Raw genomic sequence first — 21643 nt, 5'->3', positions numbered from 1 at the left:
AAATACAATACAATTTCCATACATATACTATTTTACGGTTCCTTTGTAAACATACAATTTTGCAATGCTGTTAATGTTTTTAAATATATGTATTCTCATATTGTGGTTAATATAAGTATGTATGTATGTAGTTTGCTGCAGACATTCATAAATGACACAAAATCTAATTACAATTAAGACCTTTGCTATGTTTTGACAATTTTTAATGACACGTTTAATTTTGTTGTTTCGTTTTACGGTAAACAATGAGCCATAATGCGTGTAATGATACTTTTTTTTTGTATTTTATTTATGTTTTTTAATATGTATTTAATGTTGCTTGCTATGTTTTGAGTATGTGTTTACTATATATGCATGTATGTATGCATTTTATTAGAGATTTTGCTATGTTTTCATTATATGTATGTAGTATATTGTTTGATTTTCTCGGGAGACATATGATTTAGAGAATATGCGGCTAAACAGTAGTATATGTAGTTGACTAAACATACAATAATATTTTGCTGTTTGATAAACGTTAATACATATGTATGTATGTTTGTATGTAAATGATTCAGTACAGTTTGGCATTTTAGTAAGTACTCAATTATTTGTTGCACATATTTATATTGTTTTTGTATATTTATTGTTATAATTGTTTATTAATTCTGCTGTGCTGTTGGCGTTTCAGTTGCTTCGTTGACACCTGCAAATAAGTTTTTTATATTCTTATATTTGTGTGTGTTTTGCTTTTATTTTGCTATAGGTTTGGCTATTTTATTTTGCAATTATAAACAACTTGGTTATGTGGTTTGCGTATGCATTTAAATACATTTATAATTTTTTAACTACAGTGTATGTCTAGTATAGTTCCGTTTCCATTTTTATTGAGTTGTTTATGTATTTGTAATAGCATTTCTACTACATTCATTTTGAGGGTCGGCTTTAGTATAGTATCCCCCGATTTCAGAGTTAAAATGGGTATGGTTGGAAAGAGGACGATCTTCAGATTACGAATATATATAATAGTTGCCGCAGGAGACTTATAGTTTTCGAGATATTCGCATTTAAAGTTGAAAATTTCACAAATTTTATGTGGCGATATTTCGATTATTACATAACTTTTAATTTATATAATGCGCTTATTATACACTAACACTTCACTAAATTGTTTCCACATACTTATTTTATATCAATTGGTTTAATATTTGCTTTAAATAAGAATTTTAATTTTTAAACAATTTTGTTTATATGCACAATAACCATGTTGACAGATATCAAGTGTTGCCAAATCTACATATTTTACAAACGAATAAAAGTTAATAAAAAAATTACATGATTTTTAGTACATTTATTCCTGTTTCTTGAAAAACCATGATATTGGGTGGACCAGAGTTATTTTCCAAAAGCGCGGCCGAAGGCCGCAATTACAGAAAAAACAAATACGCGAAAGATTATTATTTTTATTTTCATTTGTTTGGTTATGGCAACACATGATATCTGTCAACCTGGTTATTGTGCATGTAAACAAAATTGTGCAAAAATTAAAATGCTTATTTAAAGCAAATATTAAACCAATTGATATAAAATAAGTATGTGGAAACAATTTAGTGAAGTGTTAGTGTGTAATAAGCGCATTATATAAATTAAAAGTTAACTAATAATCGAAATATCGCCACATAAAATTTGTGAAATTTTCAACTTTAAATGCGAATATCTCGAAAACTATAAGTCTCCTGCGGCAACTATTATATATATTCGTAATCTGGAGATCGTCCTCTTTGCAACCATACCCATTTTAACCCTGAAATCGGGGGATACTATACTAAAGTTTCCCCCATTTTGACTACTATTTTTTCGTAATTTAATGTTTGCTGTTTTGGATTTTTCTGTTTTTGTTTTTTTTTTTTTTATTTAATGCATGTGTATCTAAATATTACTATTACGATTGTTCGGTATTAGTGCGCACACATGTATTTGGACGTTGCAATTTTATAGTTTTGCTTCAATTTGTTTTAGTAAATCGCGTTTATTGTTTAACATACATTTTTTGCTGTAATTGCATAGTTAATTTCATGTTGCTGTCTGGGAGAACTAGCAAATTTGGATGGAGTTAAGTTCGCCCGTGTATATTTTTTTTAAACCAACTGCGTTTTATACTACATAATTGCTAATAGGAATACAAAGTATAAATTTAGTTATTTTTATTTTAATAGCAACCTATTATTACATTTATGGCAACCAAAAGCAATACATGAAATATTTGTGTTTTTTTTTTTATAAATCTTAATTGCATATTAGCATATATTGGGACTATTTGACATAAATATTTGTCAAATACATACATATAAATGTAGTTGTCTCTTTTTTGTTGTATATGTATATAGTTTTATGTAAATAACACTATAAATGCAGCTCAAAGACATTTATTGTTGGGTTTGTTTGTTTTAGGTGTACTTTTTAATATATTAATTTATGTTTTATTTTTTCTTTTTTTCTTTTTTTTCGTAAATAGTTATGCACTGTATAATTCTTTGTTTTACTATATCAATATTATTTTAATACATATGACCTTGAGGTAGTTAATTTATTTCATTCTCAATTAATTCTTGTTTAAAAAGTCTATATTAGTTTTACCGACGTTACACACATTTATATTATACATATTTAGTAAATTTCTGCTGAATTTGTTTTATATATATTTTTTTGTAATTATTTCATCAAATTTTTCTGCCAAAATTATGTAGCAAACAAAAGAATTTTTGAAACTACTTTTTTCTTTAAATATGTTTCATTTGTTAAACAGCTTTGTGCTTTATTATAATAATTTCCAATTACTTTCGTTTTTTTATTTTGTTTATTTACTACTATTGGTTTACTAATTACACATATATTTATCGATGCGCGCATGCCATCGCTTGTTTGCATTTTCGTGACATCACTGACATTTAAATTCTGTGCTGCAGTTGTTAGAAGTGGTTGTTCGGTTGTGTCAAAAACAGTATTTACCCGGAAATAAATTAAAGTAAACGTATTGTTTATACAAAATCATAATAACTGAAATGTGCGCAAGTGTTTGCAATTGTAGTTATTTAATGTGTGGACACCAATAAATCGTAGCATAAAAGTGGTAATCGTGGAATGTACCAATTCGCTCATAACCTGCAATACTAAATTGTATAAAGGAATGCAGGCGAGTTCCATGTTTGTTGTATGGAAACGCTGGAGTGGAAGTGTAAAACATTACCGACGGTTCGTAAAATGTAAATTATACTTTTGTGTGTGCATTGCAAAGCATTTTTATAACAGTAGCCAAAATGGCTGAAGTGTAACAAGTGTTGTTGTTTGCTTTACAAAAGTGTAGCCAAAACCGCATTATTTCACTGCGTATATTATTTATTTCTTTCGAAATTAATGTGTGCAAAATATAAAACAAATAAAGTAAGTGTATTTAGTAAAAGTGTGGGCGTAGTTGATTAAAAAATAATAAACGTGATTAAATGTGTATAAAATTAAAAGAAAATTAATAATTTAAAATTGTTTTCGAAAATAATAAAAAATAATAATAATATAAAATAGTTTTCGAAAATAATAAAAAATAATAATAATAAATTGTTTTCGAAAATAATAAAAATAATAAAAAATCGTTTTCGAAAAAAAAAAAAATAATAAAAAATAATAATAATAAATTGTTTATGAAAATAATAAAAATAATAATAAAAAATTGTTTTCGAAAATAATAAAAATGATAATAAAAAATTGTTTTCGAAAATAATAAAAAAAATCGTTTTCGAAAATAATAAAAAAAATTGTTTTCGAAAATAATAAAAAATAATAATAATAAATTGTTTTTGAAAATAATAAAAATAATAATAAAAAATCGTTTTCGAAAATAATACTTGCCCATTAAAATCCAATAAAAATATGCAATAATAAATAAATAAATAATACTTGCCTTCGTAAAATATCAGTATTCAATGCAGTAATTTAAAAGAATATTAAAATAAAAACTCAGAGTTTTTTCGTTTTTTTTTTCTTATATTTTTTTTAGCCACAAAAAATGTATAAGATTTTTTTACACAAAAACAAATCTTTTAATTCTGTAGTTTTTTGTGTTTTACGATTTTTTTTGTAGTTTTTTGTTTTTAAATATTTTTGCATTTAAATAGCATTACTTAATTAGCGTAAATTTAGTTTTCATCGTTTCTTTTATATTATAATATTCATAAAAAATAAAAATAATAATCATAATATATTAATTCTTTGCATAATTCATACATTTAACGCCCCCACAACAATTGCATTAAATACAATTTACAACTACTTTACTTGCAATTACATTGTACGTTGCTTAATAATTTAAACTTTTCCGTCACACAAATAATTTTTCGCACAAAACGAAAAGAATTAACATTTAAGAGCAATAGAAATTATATCAATTAAATATTTTACGCGACATTTTTGCATTTTTGCATTTCGAAATTTTGTGTTAAAAAATATATAATTTGAAAAAGCAAACATTTGATAAAAAAGTAAAACATAGCTATTTTTTATTTTTATTTTTTTGTTTGTTTTTTTTTTGTTTAAAGAAGAAAAGAAAATGCGCAAGTATTGTTTATAAATACAAATGAAAACCAAATATTTTATTTCATCATACACAAGTAAGCATGGCTTCTTATGCTGCGGATAAGTAAATTAAAAAAAATATATATATGTATTGATAATATTTATTTTATAATAGTAAGTAAAGTATAGAGTAAATAAGTTTTTTTTTATTATTATTTATTATTAATAAAAAAATAAACATAATATATTATGTAAACTTCATACATTTTTCAATTAAAATTAAATTACAGCGCGTTGTACGCATGCGCACACCCGCAAACGGCTTTAATTATAAACTACTATCACACAGAGAAACCGTTAGCCAGTGCTACGTCGCCGTACAACGCGCCGGTGGAGTTGCGTAAAACCGAAACACTTTAACAAGGCACGCAGCATGCCAAGTTGCAATTGACAGCAACCAGCAAGGCCAGCACGTGCATACATATGTATTTTTTTTTTTTTTAAATAATATTATAAGTGTCTGAAAATATAATATACATATAATTCGACGAACACAAATGTATGTATGTATTGTATATAGTATTGTATGTGCAATTTGTACAACATTACTGATGAGTTTTGATTTTAACCAGCTCCACTTCCACCCACTGCTTTTTATTTACTATTATTAGTTGCATTATAGTTGCAATGCTTGTTGTTGTTTTTTTATATAGTAGTTACATACATAGCTTTGCATAATTTTTACTTTATATGTTGCTGTTGTAGTTGTGTGTTTTTTTTTCAATATACATACATAAAGGGTTTACATTATTATAGCTATTTTTAATTATTTTTTTGCAATGTTTTTTTTTTCTTTTTTATTTTGTATGTTTGAACGTCATTTGTAAATGCAAAATACGTTTTTATTAATTATGTGTTATTAAATTAGCACAAACATGTACATATATATTGTGGTGTGTTTACATTAAACCAGTAAACAGGTGAATTATAAAAATCGTTGATAATCTACTGTCTGTTTCGGTTGTTTATTCATAATTTATAGCAAATAGTGTTGATTGCAATAGTGTTTATTTGCTGCTTTTCAGTTGTTGTTTTCAGTGTTTTAACAACAGCTGACTGTGACAGTTGCTACTTTTTTTGAATGATTTATCAACAGCTGATTTTGACAGTTGCTACTTTTTTTGGATGATTTATCAACAGCTGATTTTGACAGTTGTTGTTACTTGCGACATTTACTGTAAAAATCATTTCAACAACTATTTTTGGTTGCTTTTAAATATTTCTCAAAACGCTAAGTCGTTGAAATACCGTTACATCCGGCTTGTTGTTTATCAACACTATTTGCTATAAATTTTTAACAAATTTTCTGCGTACATTTTTTTTTATGAAATAGAAAATCATTGCTAAAAAATGCGCTCTTTATATGTATGTGTCAATTTAAGTGGAAAAAACAATAGCTAATTTTCCATTTGTTTGTATATTTTAACGCTATGTTGTTAATACGTAATATTTAATTATTTAAAGTAAACATACAAAATATAGGAGAATTTGTATAAACATATTTGTTGCATATGTTTGGTCTGTATGTTTATATGCATAACACTAATTTTATTTAAAATTATTATTTATGTAGTTTTGTTTTGTTTTTTTTTTCATCTTCTTGTATGCTTGCCTTTATATAGTATATGTATTATATAATTGTTTTTATTATGTAAAATTATTATTTTCTTTAATTATTACATTTATATAGTATGTGGTAATATGTAGAGTTATACATATATTTTTTTTTGTATGTATTTAACTGTATATGTATATGTAATTTTTGTATTTTTTTGTGTTTTTTTTTTTTGATGTGTGTGTGCATGAACATAAGTGCAGAATATTGTCAGCGCTAATTAAATAAAATGTAGTTCAGTCTCCAGGCAATTGGCGTGACAACATTGTACACATATTTCATGCATTTTTTAGTGGCTATTACAATTTTAATAAAAATAAGAATTATAATTAAAATAAAATAATGCCATAAAATTTCGAAAAAAAAATTTGCATATTTGTAAAATGTAGCTAAGTGTATGTGTGTGTAGCGTTTGTTAGTATATACATACATTACAATTGACAAAAATACAATAATTAAAATTTTTATTTTATTTTTAGCGCATTATAATGTTTGGAAAATATTTTTTTTTTTACATTTGTAACTGTTCCTTTAATTTTTTTCTTTGCATTTTGTTTTGTTTTTGGTAGTTGTATTTTGTTGTTTATAATTTGTTTATATTGTAGCTTAAATGTAGTACTTTTATATGTGTTCAGCAGCATTTTGTTTATTGCAAAATGTTGGAAAAAATGTTTTTCAAAAATTTGATTTATTTTTTTTTTTTTGCTAGCAAATTTTACACAATTATGTTTTGCTTATTTGAAGCTGTATTGTTTAAATTTTATCGATTTTCCATTTATTTCTGCTTTATTTATATTTTTATATATGTGTTTTTTTTTTTAATTTTGCAATTTTTTTTGCTTTTTATTTCATCTGTTTGCTAACTATTTTATTTTACTGTGCTTGGTGGTGCTTATTGCGGTCCAAACTGTAAATTGTAGCAATTATGTAATTGTTGTTACATGATTTACTGCTATTTACTGCTATTTGCTGATTTTTATTTTTTTTAAATTTAAATGATTTTTTTTATTTTTAATATTTCATTGATTTTTTTTTCTGTTTTTTATATTTTTTAGATTTCATGGCTTTTTAGCTTTCATAATTTTTTATATTTAAATTTTTTTTTTTTATATTAGTTATTGTTTTTGTTATTTTTTATTATAGTTTTGTGTTGCTGCATTTTCATTTATTTTCAATTTTGGTTTACTGGAACATCGCTGTGTTTCTATGTTTTTTCTGTTAATTTTTCTGTTTGCAGTTGTGTTATATACTTTATGCATGTTTTTCAACTTATTTGCTAAACATTATAAGTAGAAATTTTATTTATTTTTTTTTTAATTAACTTTCTTTCATTTCTTGTATTTATTATGTGTATTGTATTTTTCTTACATATTTCAAAACAAGTGGTTACACAATTTAAGTGCGTACTTACATCAAAATATTTATTGTATTTTTGGTTGTCTAATTATTATTTTTTAGCAACATTTATGGGTTTTCCTTCACTTTTAGCTTTGAAATGCAATAATTTATGTATTTAATTTTCAAAAATTAAAATAAAAATTTCCTGATTTGGGCAGTGTAGAAAACACGTTTATGTTTTGTTGTTTTTTTTCTTTCATTTTTTTTATAAATTATTTGTTTACAACTAAACACGTATGCGGTTTAGTCGCATTTCTGCCTTTATTTGTTTCGTACTCTTTTGTTATTATAAAATTTTTATTTTCTTTATAGATATTTCTATATTTCTATTTTTTGGGCGTGTCAATGTTTTGAATTTCTAACTGCTTTCAGTTGTTAAGCGTTTTTTTTTTTGCTTCTCTGCCTCTCTGCTCAACAAGCTGAAAGTGCTGTTTTTGTTTTTTGTCAATTTCGGTACAGTTACATTACTGTTGCTGTTGTTAAATTAGTTAACGTTTTGTCTGGTTGGTTCTGGATCTAACTTATAGATACATTGTATATGTATATTATTCCTTTAGCGTTTCTGTGTTTGTGTCTGCGTTTATTTTCTTAACTGCCCCACATACTCTTTGCTGTAACTTTGCTCTTGATTTTATGCTTTGCGTTTTTGTTTTTAGGCTGGTTCCTTAATTTTCTCTGCTTATTTCATTTTTTATTTTTATTTTATTAGTATTTATACAAGTAAATGTCTGCCTGTGGTTTGTGCTTGCTGTTGTTGTTGCTGCTATATTGATACGTTTTTCATTATTTGCATTCATCTGCATTCTTAACATTGTACAGTTGCATGTATGTATGTATGTACTGTTTTACATCAACCAAATATACTAAAAAGTGTATACGCTCTGCTCTCCTACTTACTATAAACTAACTGTTATAAATAGTTTTTCATTTTGTTTTTTCTTTTTCATTTAGAAAAAATTCAAATTTCGTTTTTTTTCTTTATTTAAATAATTATATTTTGTACTCGTTTTTGTACGTTCCTATAATTGAAAAATTCATAAAACTCTACACAATTCTGCGTGAAAAGCAAAAATAATTTTTTTTTTTTGCAAATTTTATTTTTAAAAAAGATATTGAAGTATTTAGTTGTTGAAATGCCACGAAAAACACTATGTGTAGGAAAATAATGTGTAGCTGAAGTAAAGAAAAGTGTGTTAAATTTGCAAATATGTGACATTAAAGTGACAACAAAAGCAATGATTTCGCTTGGTGAGCTGTGAAGTTGTTATTGTAAAAATTGATTGGTCATAAAATCTGCATTAAAAAAATATGTGCTGCAAAAGCCAAAAAATGCAAAATAAACAAGTTTTGATAAAATTTAAATAAAAAAATTTTTTGTTAAAATGAAAAAAAAAAAAATATTAAAATAAAAAAATTTTTGTTAAAAAAAATGTTAAAATTAAAAAAAATATTTTTGTTAAAAAAATATAAAAAAAAATGTTGGTAAAGTTAAAAAATATATATATTTTTATTGTTGAAATTAAAACAAAAACTATTTTGTTGTTAAAATAAAAAAGAATTTTTGTTGTTGAATGAAAAAAAAAATAATAATTTTTGTTGTTGAATGAAAAAAAAAAATAATTTCGTTGTTAAAATTAAAAACAAATAACAATATTGTAGTTAAAGTGAAGAAAATTGGAACAAAAAAATTAAAAAAATGTATATTTTGTTGTTAAAATTAAAAAAACCTATTTTGTTGTTAAAATAAAAAAAAAATCTATTTTGTTGTTAAAATTTAAAAAAAATAATTCCTGTTAAACATAAAATAAGTGTTAAAAAAATTTATTAATTTTTAACCGTTTAACCTTCAACAGTTTTGCATATTTAAGTGCTTTAAATTTTTAATAGAATTTGTATCATAATTGAAATTTTAACAAATATTTTTTTTATTAAATCATTGAAAATTTCAAACAACATTTCTAGCAAACTTACATTTTATCAGTACTTGGCACAGCTTACAACCTCTAAATAACAAATTTTAAACACACCGCTTGCTTTTGCTACTTTTTAATAAAACACTATATTTTTTTGTCTCTTTGTCTAGTGCCACAACTTGGACGCCTACTGAGCTCGAAACATATTTAAAAAACATATTTTTTTACGCTGTAGTGTTGTGTTTTTTTTATGTGAAGTGAAAGTTGTTGTCGTATAGAAAATATTATGTGAAATTATTTTTCTAAAGTTAAAAAAAAAAAACAGTTTTTTTTTCTAAAAAGCAGTTTAAGTTTTGTATACGTTTTTAGTTCTTACAGTATAGTTGCTTTTGAAATTCTTCACGCATTATGCCTTTGCTACTTTGCTCTTTCTTGTTTTATTCACTTTTTTTTTGCAGAAAAACGATATAAATATAGCCTCTAAATACTAATAAATAAATCTTGGGTTTCACCACCTATAAATGCCAGCAAACGCGTACTATACGTAGTATAATAATTATTATTTTTTTATTTTTAGTTCATAATCATTCATAATATGTACCTACGTGCGCTTTACGCTTTTCACATAACTTTACTTTTTCGTTTTCGTTTCATGTTTTTTTTTTGCAATAATATCTATAAGTTGCCTTTCGAAAAAAAGTTTTCAAAATATTTATATGTTTCTTTTTTGTTTTGGATTTTTGTTTTGTTCCCCAAAGTTAGTTTGTATACTCGTATAAGTTTTGTAAAATGTACTTTTCGATTTCTATGAAATCTACGCCATATTTTCCAAAATCTTTCTTTTTCGAAATGCAAATATTTGTAAAATTTTTGCCTCACATATGTAGTTTCAAAACGCTAACGCAGTCGCAGTAAAGTTTGGACAAAATCGGTGTTTGGACATATCATAAATATGTATTTTTTTTATTTTTGTGTTTTGTTGTCACTGTTTGGTTTGTTTGTTGTTTGGTTCGCGCTCCTGTTCTTGTCATTTAAACGATTTACAGTTAAAGTAAAACTGTTTCTTTGACATTTGTTTTACGCTTGAATGATTTACAGTTAAATAAAAACCGTTTATTTTGACATTTCTTTGTCGTTGACGTTTGAACGATTTAGAGTTTTGCATTTAACTGTTTATTTTTTTAGATTTCTTTGTCGCTGACGTTTAAACGATTTACAGTTTTGCATTTAACTGCTTTTTTTGACATTTCTTTGACATTACGCGCATTTATTTAATAATAATTATTATTATTTCTCATAATTTTGTATTTTGTGTTTTTTTTTCTCAAATTTAGTTGCATTGCGGTTGAAATTTTTGTTGTTGTTGTAGTTTTGTTCAAACTTTGTCCACGCTTTTACACATTTTGGCTTTGAACTCTCATTCATTTTTTGTTTGCTGTGTTTCTTAATATATATAATATATTAAAGAAAATATATCCTACAATATAAATATTACCCGTACATTTTCCGCTTAATAAACAGTTTAGAGTTGCAATTTATGCAAAAATCAACTCAGCTCATACAACATTTGTTCTTGTAAGCATGTATGTATGTTAGTATGTTACTTAAAATGTTTTTTTTTTTTTTCGTTTTTTGGTTTCTTAGTTTTTGTTAATGAGCGAGAGAAGAAAAAAAAACAATTTCAACAAAATATTATATATTTATCGTAAATTTTATAAATATATATTTTTTAAAAATATATATATAAAAGGTATACCTACAAAATATTATATACACACACACTTTATTCAATTTGAATCTCCTCAAAATTGGCGAATTCTCATTATGCAATACGCGTTGTTGTAGCTTTTATTTGTTAGTTTGTTTTGTTGTTGTTGTTATTTCACTACAACTCTATTACGTTTGCGCTAACCATAAAACAATACTATATTAGTAAAAAATAAAAGTTTATTGATTACTTCACGCCGAAAATACATACGGTTCCTCGAACAACATTCTTCAAAATTTAAAAATCTTTAGTATTAGAACATTTTGTTGTTTGTTTTCGCTTTTTGGTATATTCGATTTTTGTTGTTGTTGTATTTTTATGTTTTTTGTTGTTGTATTTGTTTTGTTTGTATTTATTTAATTTGCATTGAATTGGTTCAGTAGCGGGTAATTGTCTTCTCTTGTGTAAATGCCAGTGGAACGGTTTTTTGAAGTGAGCGCAGAAGCAGGAGCGCGATTTTGAAAATCTGCGTAATTTAAAATGTGTAAAATTTATATTTTTCTAATTTTCTTAAATTTTTTTAAATTTCTATAAATGTTACGTTAATTTAATTTTGGTATTAACAAATTTTTACCGCTTCGTCATATAAGACTCGCGCCTCTCTCTTCATATGCCATTGCTCTTCACTTCAGCGCCGTTCCATCGCTTTTTTTTTTTTGCATTGTTGCTGTATCGATTTTGTATTTTTATTTTGCATTTTTATTAAATTTTATTTTTGTTTTTGTTTCTCATAAATTGTTGTGTTGTTTCGTTTTCACATTTATTCATTTTTTCTATGTCCTGGCTATTTGTGACTTGCGCGGTTTGTAATCTACACCATTTTTTGTTGTTGTTGTATGTTTGCAATTTTTTCGTTTCAAATTTCATACATAAAAATTTATTGATATGCGCATTGTTGTTGTTGTTAGTTTTCGATAACCTTTTTTTGTATATATTTGTAGTCCATAAATTATTTACCGTTATCGGTTTTTTGCTAACAAATATGCGGTTACTAGTCTTTTAGCGTTAACTTTAATGTAGTCATGCTGTGTATTTCCGGTTGTTTTTTAACTATTTATTTTTTGTTGTAATGCTGTTTGTTGTTGTTTTTGCTTTTATTTGCATTTATTAGTTTAGTTTAGATTTCAATTTTCTTTTCGTACAATTTGGTTTATTTGTTAGCAAGTAATGTTTATATACACCAAATGTCTGTATATATTTGTTGTAATTTCAATTACGGTTTTTTTTTATTATTTGTTTACTACTTTTTCTTGTTTGTATTTGTTTTTTCTTGCAAACTGTATTTTAAATTGTTTTTATTAATTTTTTTGTTCTTGTTAAATTTTGTTTATTATTATTTTGTGGTTTTCTTGGTATTTTTAAGTTTTTATTAATTTATTAATTTTTTTCTTTTACTTTTCCTTTATAATACGAAGATAATGCACTTATATTGAGGTAATTATTTACGTTAATTCAATCATCCGTTTTCGTTTTCATGCAACATTTTAACATTTTTTCTTTTAACTTTTACAACAACACTTTTGCAGCATTTGCATTTAAAAGCTAATATTTAGTTTAAGAAAACACACGCTTGCATTAGTAGCAAAATTATTATATTTTGTTGCCTGCAATTTGCTGTAATTATTTTTTGTTTTTTTTTTTTTTTTATCGATAATTTTGAGATTTTTGTTTATGCGTTTTGCCGAAAGATTTCTTTTTTTTACGGAATTTTGCGTGCTTGTGGTAGGGGAAATTGAAATTTAAAAAATCCGAAAATTTTAAAAACAATTGATAAATTATCGATTGAAATTTATCGGTAGAATATCGATTAAAAGTAGTGATAAAAGATTGATTTATAATAAATTATCGATAACATTGAAATATGCTTTCGATTTGCTGGAAAAAAGTTATTTGTAAAATATCTTTTTTATTTGCTGCAATAATGAAAATTTTAAATATAATCGTTAAAATATCGATTAAAATTATCGATAAAATTGTAATATATTTTTTATTTACTGTAATTACTACAAACTTGGAATTTTATAAAATAATCGATTAAAATTATCGATAAAATTGAAATATATTTTTTATTTACTGTAATTAAGTTAATGCGCTACTGAACTGATTTTTTCTTAAATAATCGATGAAAATATCGACTAAAATTATCGATAAAATTTAAATATATTTTTTATTTGATGCAATTATGTTAATGCGCTTTTAAACTTTTGCAATAGCTAATTTAGTTTACGTGCAAAAACGATATTTATCGATTTTTTAATATTCATTTTTTAAATTTTGATTTTTAAATTTCAATTTTTTTTTAATTTCACAGTCCTAATGCACGCCAGTCACCCACCGCACTAATGCACACAAATTCCGCATTTTTTCTTTGCTTTGAAAATTTTGAAAGTTTTTGTGCCGAAAATGTTTATTTGTTCCAAAAAAAATGTTTTTTTTTAATGTTTATTTACTGCAAAAAAGTCTGTAATTTCTATACAATTGTTTTGTTGTTTTTTTTTACAATTGTTTGCAAATCATTATCCCCCGCATGCAATTAGTTTTCAATTACCGTTAAACAATTTTTCAATTTTTATAGCAAAAAAAATTCAAAACTATTTTTTCTTAAAAAGTAGTTAATGCATTAGCTACACTGAATAACAGTAATTAATTATTTATGCTGATTTATTTTGTTTGTATTTCGTATTTATGTTAATAATATGTAGTAAACAAGTACAACAAGAGAAAATATTTTTAATTAAAATATTATAAATGTTATTATATCTTTCAAATTCAAGTAATTGTTTTTTAATATTTTGCTGCTGTGTGCTATTGTTTTTTTTATTAATTATGCATATATGTATTATTATTTTTTTTTTATATAATATGCTATGGGTTTTATGTAGAGAAGGTATGTAAAATTGTTGCTATGTATATATGTATGTACAAATATGTATGTTTATATGGTAAATGTGTGGTATTTTTTATTCATTTTTTTTTAATTATACATTTTTTCATTTTTTAAATAAACTTTTTATGCATATATGTATGTATGTAAGTATGTATATTGTATTGTATTGTTATATATTTAGTTAAGAAAATAAAAAAAGATAATAAATTCAGCTTGGCTTAGGTAGGTAGTTAAGGGACTATTATAGTTTATTTTGCATTAACTCGGGCTATTGTCTGCACACTATTGTAGTTACTAGTAAAAAATTACTGTAAAAAATATTATTTTTTTTTATTTTTTTTGCTTTGCAAAATCCGTTAATATTTCTGCTATTGTAAAAAAAAAATATTTTTTTATTTCTTTACTATTATTATTAAACTATTGGCTTGTTGGCATGCAAGTTGATTGTTTTGTTGGTTTGTTTGATTGTTTGCTGCTCATTAATAAATTTACTAAGTGTTATAGCCTTTTCACACAGCCAAATTAATTGATCAATTAAAATTTTGATTGAGAAAGCAGTTTTTGCTCTTCGCACTGCCGGCTACTCGATAAACGAACAGCAAATCGTTCGTAATCAGCGTTTTAATCGACCAGTGGCCGGTTAATTGATCAATTAGCAGCTGTGTGAAAAGACTTTTAAGTGCTTTTCTGTGGTTTCGCTATTTTGTTTTTTTGCTTTTCTTACTTTCTTTCACCTTTTTAAACACTAATTGCTCTACCACTTGGCTACAGTGTATTACTATGTTTTACAGTTACTTTGCATAGGTCAATGTTATATGTATGTATGTATGTATATATGTATATTGTAAATAATGCTGAAACTAATTGAAATAGTGCATAAAAAAAATAATAATTAATGCTTAAGGCAATGCAGAAAACATATTTAACATTGTAACAAAAAAATGAATATTATGCTAAACTATTTATTATATTTTTAATTAATTATTATTATTTTCTCTCTCATTTCAGCGCGCTACAACTGTTTTTTGGGTAAGCAATTAGCGTAGCTTATTATTGTAACTGTCAATTGCATTATGAAAAAATAATAAAATTAAAAAAAAAAATTTCAAAAAAATTAAAAATTATATTAAAAACAAAAACAACCAATATACATGTGTATGTATGTATGTAAAATTAGTTTAAAATTCAAGTGCATTCTTTACTTTATATCTCATTTAACTCATTATACGCATATTAAACAACATTTTCCATACAAATCTGCAAATGTATGCAAATTAAAAAACATTTCAGCACCGTTTCAAGGCAAACGCAATTAACAATTCTCACTAGACGCAAACAAAAAAGAATTAAATATGTAGAAACTCTCTTTTTTTTGTTTGTTTAATGTTTAATGGAACTAGTTTTGCAAGTAGTTACTTTCGGTTGAGTTAGTGTAGTATGCTTGTAGTTAAGTTACAGCAAATTTACTGTTAACTTTGCTATTTTGTTTTTTTTTTCACATACCACTAAAACTTTTAGGAACACATTTGCGCTTTGTTCGCTGATTTTACGCGAATCTCTCAAAATTATGACGGATTAAAGTTAATTTTTTTGCAAAAAAAAAAAAAAACAGTGAATACGCTAATAAAAAATAAAGTGTGACTTCAATAAAAGTGTGGCAACGCCTGACGATTGGACGATTTTAAAAATATTGGTTGAAGAATATTAAAATTTTTTTGGAAATGTTTTGAAAATTTTTGAAAAAAGTATTTAAATTTGATTTTTTGAAATACACATTTTTTATACAAATTAACTTGAAATTTTTTTTCTGAAAATGATTTAAAAATACTAAAAAAAAAATTTATCGTTAAAAAGGATTTAAGCATTTTTTGAAAATAAAGTGAAAATTGTTGGAAAAAAATATTTAAATTTGTTTTTTGAAATCTATTTTTTAATACAATTTTTTATATAAATTTAGTTGATAATTTTTTGGAAATGCTTTAAAAATTATATATTAATCTTTTATATACAATTTTTAAAAATTTAATTTTTTTGGAATCCATTTTTTAATACGATTTTTTATACAAATTTAGTTGATAATTTTTTTGGAAATGCTGTAAAAATTACTATAAAAATTATATATTACTCTTTTATATACAATTTTTAAAAATTTATTTTTTTATTTTAGAAATTTTAATTTTATGTGAAAATCGATTTATTTTATTAAAATATCAGTCACACGCGCCTGCACTTTTCATGAAGTCTTCTTCATGTTTTATTAGCATATTTTAACTGTTCTCCTAATTTATTATTTTTGAAAAAGTGTAATTCCCTTGCGCAAGCAATTTACGTTTTTTAAATTTTTTTGCAATTTTTCAAGATTTTATTTTTCACAAAAAATGTTAGCAGTCTTGCTACAAACTATATTTATGTCAATATTTTCTTGCTTTGCCAAAATATAAATTTTTTATTGTTTATTTTGCATAAATATTTTTTTATATTACCAATATTATTTATTGTTCAAAATTTTTTTTATTTTACCAATATTTTTTATTGTTCAAAATTTATATTTATTTTTATGCGAATTAATGCTGCAACGCACACTGCATATGTTTAAGCATGAATTATTTAATTTGTAATATTTTTTGTTAATATTTTCTGCCAGCGATTTCACACTTTCAATGTAAATTTTATAAAATTTTGTATTTTTTTTTTTAATTTGGTGAAACCGTATATATTTTGTCGTTATTTAGCTTAAAACAGTTATTGTGATTTGACTGTGACATTTTTTAAGTTTTTTATTTTTGTTACTGATTTTATTGCCAAAGCTGTTGATTTAACGGTATTATTATACTCAAGTGTTTTGAATTTCAATTTTTATCAGTTCGCATTCTTTGCAGTTTTTGAAAAAAAAAAATTTTTGACAAAATTTTTTATTTGTTTTACAAAGTCGTTATTAATTTTTAATTTTAATTTTCATTTTATTCTTTTTTTTTTGCATATGTTTTTGTAAACATAACTTTTTTTATGTGTAATTTTTGAAATATTTTACGTTTTCGTAATTTAAATATATTTTTCTTGATGTTTTTTTTCGTTTTAACTTTTATGCAATTTTTTATGTTTATTTTCATTGAACTTGCCCCACTGACTTTAGCTGTTTTGCTTCTCTCTTGTAATTTCTCTTGCAATTTCATATTTTATTCCAATTTATTTTTGCACTATTTATCATATGCAGTGTTGACGTTGCATTTTTGTTGTTGTTGTTGTTGTTGCGCATCATTTTTGCTTTTTTTTTTGTTGTGCTGTACTGTCCTTACAGTGTCTGCAAAGCATTTTTTTGTGTTTGAATTTTAATGAATTTTATTTTATTACTTTTTAATTGCAAATACGAATTTGTAGTTGTTTTTTGTTTTTGATTTTCTGTTTATGCTTATTTTTTTTTTGATATTTCAACTGACATTTGGCCGAAAACTTTGTTGTTGCTCAAATTTAGGTTTTTTTTATGCGCTTTGCGTTAAAAGCGCACAAATGTGTTGTTGTTGTATTTCTTGTTTTTGTTTCTTCGCTGTTAAGGTTGCGCAATATTTTTTTAGTGTTGTTGCATTTTTTGCAAGCATTTACATTTTGTTTTTATAACCGACTTCAAATTTTGTTTTTGTTGTAAATTATTATTACTTTGTTTTAGTTTGTTTTTTTTTTTTTGTAAAATATTATTATTATTTTTCGTTTGTTTTGTTTTTCTGCTGCTGGTCTTCTATTTTGAAATTACCACGCTTGCTTTACGCTTATGACGTCATCATAATCGTCATTACTATTACTCGGGGTTGTGCTCATCATTATCATTATTTTGTTTCTTTTTATTTTATTTTTTTGCATTTGTCATCAGCATATATTCTCATAATAATCATAATTGATTAACACCCACAACGATGATGATACATCATCAACATCATCCTCATCATCATCATCATTGTTGTTTAAAAAAGAAATATATATTTAATAATTATGTTAATAGTATATTAGAAAACCTAAATACATCCTCATCATACACATTTCTCTGCATTTAATTTAATAAAAAAAATTATAATAATAATAAAAATAAAAAAAAATATGTAAAAAGTAGGCTTCAACAAAACGTTTGAAACGAATTTTTTTAATTTTTTGTTTGTGTTTTTTTTCTACTACTTTTCTTACTGACTTGACGCCGGTGGCTGTTGTTGTTGTTGTTGCGGCGGCGATTGCTGCTGCTGTTGTTGTGGCTGCAGTTGATGTTGTTGTTGTTGCTGTTGTGTTACTTGTTGTTGTTGCTGCTGCTGCTGCAGTTGCTGAGTCCCACTGCCGGCGGCGGCAGCAGCTGCTGCAGCGGCGGCGGCGGCGGTTTGCTCCTTGGCGGCTTTCTGTTTTTTAGTCACCGGCGGTGGATTCGTCGACATCATCATGGCACGTATGCGACGCTGTGCCGACTACAAAAACAAACGTAAACAAATTGTTGTAATTTAATTTAGACAAAAACCAAAAAGGAAAAAAAATTGCAAATTTTTATTTTGCACTCGCTGCTCACCTGCACGCTGTAGAATTGCCCGATTATGTGTACGGGAGTCTCTTCATCACCACCCGATGCGGGCGCCACCGCATGCTCAGGTAGTTTGATAACGCTGCCGGTAACGCGTTGCAGGTCACGAACATTCTGGCCGCCCTTGCCGATTATTCGACCCACCTACATACAGATATAGATATTATTATTTTTTTATTTTTTTTTTTAATTATCGTTATTATTGTCTTTTTATTGTTTTCACGCACCTGTGAACTGGCCACCATAATTTCGACCGTTAGTCGTACATCTTCTGTGCCGCACATGAAACCCTCTTCCCGCATCTTCTCGAAAATCATATATTGTGCCTTCCATTGGCCCTCCGGTGTGCCGACAATCGTCACTTTACGTTCAGTTTGCTGTTCGGCCGGCTTATCATTGTCGATCGGTGCGATCTTAAGCGAGGCATTCGAGAAACGCATTACGCTGCGTATGTATGAGCCTTTAGTGCCGATAATTGCGCCTACCGCATTATTCGGTATGTAGAGGTATGTCGTTTCCTGCATATCATTGGGGAAGACGGGCGGCACAACACTGGCCGGTGTCTTGGACATGGGGAAGCCCGGACATGATTGATATGGCATGCTCGGATTGAAGACCATACCGTTGCCGGGTGTCGACATCATGGCCATCGGATGGAGGCCGGGGAACATGAGACTCTGTGGAGCCATGGCTTGTAAATCATTCTCATAGCTTTGTCGTAGTTTTGAACTAATTTGCGCTTCGGCGCGTGACATATTATCGATTAGGCCCTTAACAGTAATAATACGTTCCAAATTGAAGCTATTGATATCGTTTATCGAGCTAACGGTAATCTTTGTATCCGTATCCTGCATAATACGCTTGATCGTATTACCATTTTTGCCAATAATGCGACCAATTAAATTGTTATGGGCTAAAATTTTCAAGCATATGTCGCTGTTGTAGAAAAGAAAGAGAGAAAGCGTAAAATAGAGTTTAAATAAAAATTTTGTTTTTTCCTCTGCTCATAAAAGTATGCTACACACTTTAGAAACGTTTCATTGTTTGTATTTTTTCACACATTTTTCTCCCATTACTCACCCCTTATTCGTTGAAATGGCCTCCTGTTGCATCACCTCCAAAATGCGTTTGCATGCGTTAGTGCAATTTTCGGGATTACCATAAATGGTGATCGCCTTCTCCAGCGAGCCGACATTCTCCTTTCGATGCACATCGACACGTGCATGACTCTGTTGTGTGATCGTGCGTATGGTGATACCTTGACGCCCGATAATGGCGCCGACCATTTCACTTTGCACAAGAATGCGCAGCGGAAAATCAGCTTGACGTCCGGGACCTGGCATACCGGGATATGGATTGCGTTGGTTGCGATTGGTGCGACGTTGATTCTTATCCAATGGTTCGGCGTGCAATTTGTTGCCCTCAAATTCGACACCGTTCAAACCGCCAGCAGCTCTGTATTGGGAGAAACAAAATGGAAAAGTTGGGTTAGGTTTTTGTGGATTTTTTCCGTATAGATAAAAAAGTAATGAGTAAATATATGTAATATTACAAATTTGGAAAATTTTCAACACACGAAGTGTACTCGAACGCAATGGTACGGAGTTTTTTCTAACCAAAATTTTTCGATTGCGCTTATTTTGTTAGATTTTGTCAAGTTGTTTATTACTTCTAAAAGTGACAACGACCCAGGGGTTAATAAGGCTAAGCTATACTATATTTCGAAGACAGTCGGGTTCATGTAGCTGGAACCGTATTTATATCAAGCTAAGATCTATCAACCTTTCGGAATTTAGCGAACATATTTGAGGCAGATATTATGCCGTATATGTAGCGCAATCTTAGGAACGGTACATAACCTCAAATCGAATGTGGAACGATAATCATATTGCATTTCAATAACGACAAAAGCAAAAGCAACGCATGAAATTTTGTAGAATTTGGACACAAAAAAATAATTCCCAAAATAACCAATACCCAAAATGTAGCTTTTTCCTGCTGAAGCTGAACCCACCGAATTTCGAAGACCGTATAAACTTGATGGGTTCCCAAATTTCGAAGACCGTATAAACTTAATCACAAGTTCAACGGACGCTTAACTGCAACATTCAAAGCACCGTTTCAACACTCGTATTACATTTTAACGAAAAGTTAAGAAAATTAAAAAAACAACAACAATAATAAATAAATTAAAAAATTGAAAAAAAAAATGCAGCTAAATAATGGAATGTGTAACGAGTATATTGAGGCAAAAAAAAAAAACAAAAAATTAAAAACAACAAAAAAAATAGTTTACAAATAATAAAAATAGTAAGTAGAAAGTGTAGAAGCAATGAAATGAAGAATGACAAACAAAAATTGCATAATGTAATACCTTTGAGCCTGATCGGGATTTTCGAATGTTATATGTACAGTCTGAGTATTGGGGTCCTTACTAGACACAGCCTCACACTGTTTGACGATGCCGTATGGCTTCAGTAGAGGTTCGATGTCTTCGAAACGTGTTTGCAGCGGTATGCCGCTAATAAGAATTTTCGACGTCGAAATGCTGTGAACAAAGAAGAGATAAAAAGTTGAAGTTTAAAACAACAACAACAACACAAACAATGCAATAACAACAACAACAATACCAACAACGCAATAAGTGAAGTAAGCTTGTGGGAGTGTGTATGAAAGAAAATTTAGCGAGAAAAAACCAACTAAATACAATGCGTATGTATGTATGTATTATATGTGTAGAATGAGTAGTAGAAGAAGAAGAAGACAGTAAGCGTTACTATCAAAAATGCCAATTTTTACACTAAATAATTGCAGAACTTGTTGAATATTTAATAAAAAATAATTGCGCCTAAAAGTAGGCAATTCAATTTGCCGTATCTAAGAAAATGAAATACATACGCCTGGA

The 21643-nt window shown here is 26.7% G+C and overlaps 1 protein-coding gene and 1 long non-coding RNA gene across 9 annotated transcripts in view; one reads left to right on the top strand and one right to left on the bottom strand.

Annotated features, from left to right (window-relative positions):
- Window positions 1-2741: 2741 nt before the first annotated feature.
- LOC114804745 (uncharacterized) overlaps window positions 2742-21643 on the top strand; it is an 80236-nt gene continuing 61334 nt past the window's right edge. Inside the window, exons 1-2 of the long non-coding RNA XR_003752874.2 lie at window positions 2742-3420; window positions 15195-15215. This is a non-coding gene — a long non-coding RNA (uncharacterized LOC114804745). The remainder of the gene's footprint in view (window positions 3421-15194; window positions 15216-21643) is intronic.
- Window positions 10251-21643, bottom strand: part of LOC105218558 (insulin-like growth factor 2 mRNA-binding protein 1) — a 53212-nt gene continuing 41819 nt past the window's right edge. For 5 of the 8 annotated variants that reach the window (XM_029044378.2, XM_029044381.2, XM_054232647.1 and 2 more), the window contains 5 exons: window positions 21113-21286; window positions 19819-20193; window positions 18966-19674; window positions 18727-18882; window positions 10251-18628 (listed from right to left, as the gene is read on the bottom strand). In XM_029044378.2, the coding sequence (XP_028900211.2) occupies window positions 18356-18628; window positions 18727-18882; window positions 18966-19674; window positions 19819-20193; window positions 21113-21286 (1687 nt within the window). In that variant the 3' untranslated portion in view covers window positions 10251-18355. The remainder of the gene's footprint in view (window positions 18629-18726; window positions 18883-18965; window positions 19675-19818; window positions 20194-21112; window positions 21287-21643) is intronic. The other 3 variants (XM_029044383.2, XM_029044385.2, XM_054232649.1) reach the window with 1 other exon arrangement.

This window comes from Zeugodacus cucurbitae, chromosome 5, assembly GCF_028554725.1.
Source record: "Zeugodacus cucurbitae isolate PBARC_wt_2022May chromosome 5, idZeuCucr1.2, whole genome shotgun sequence".
Taxonomy (NCBI): Eukaryota; Metazoa; Arthropoda; class Insecta; order Diptera; family Tephritidae; genus Zeugodacus; species Zeugodacus cucurbitae.
This window is presented reverse-complemented; position numbering and strand designations above follow the sequence as displayed.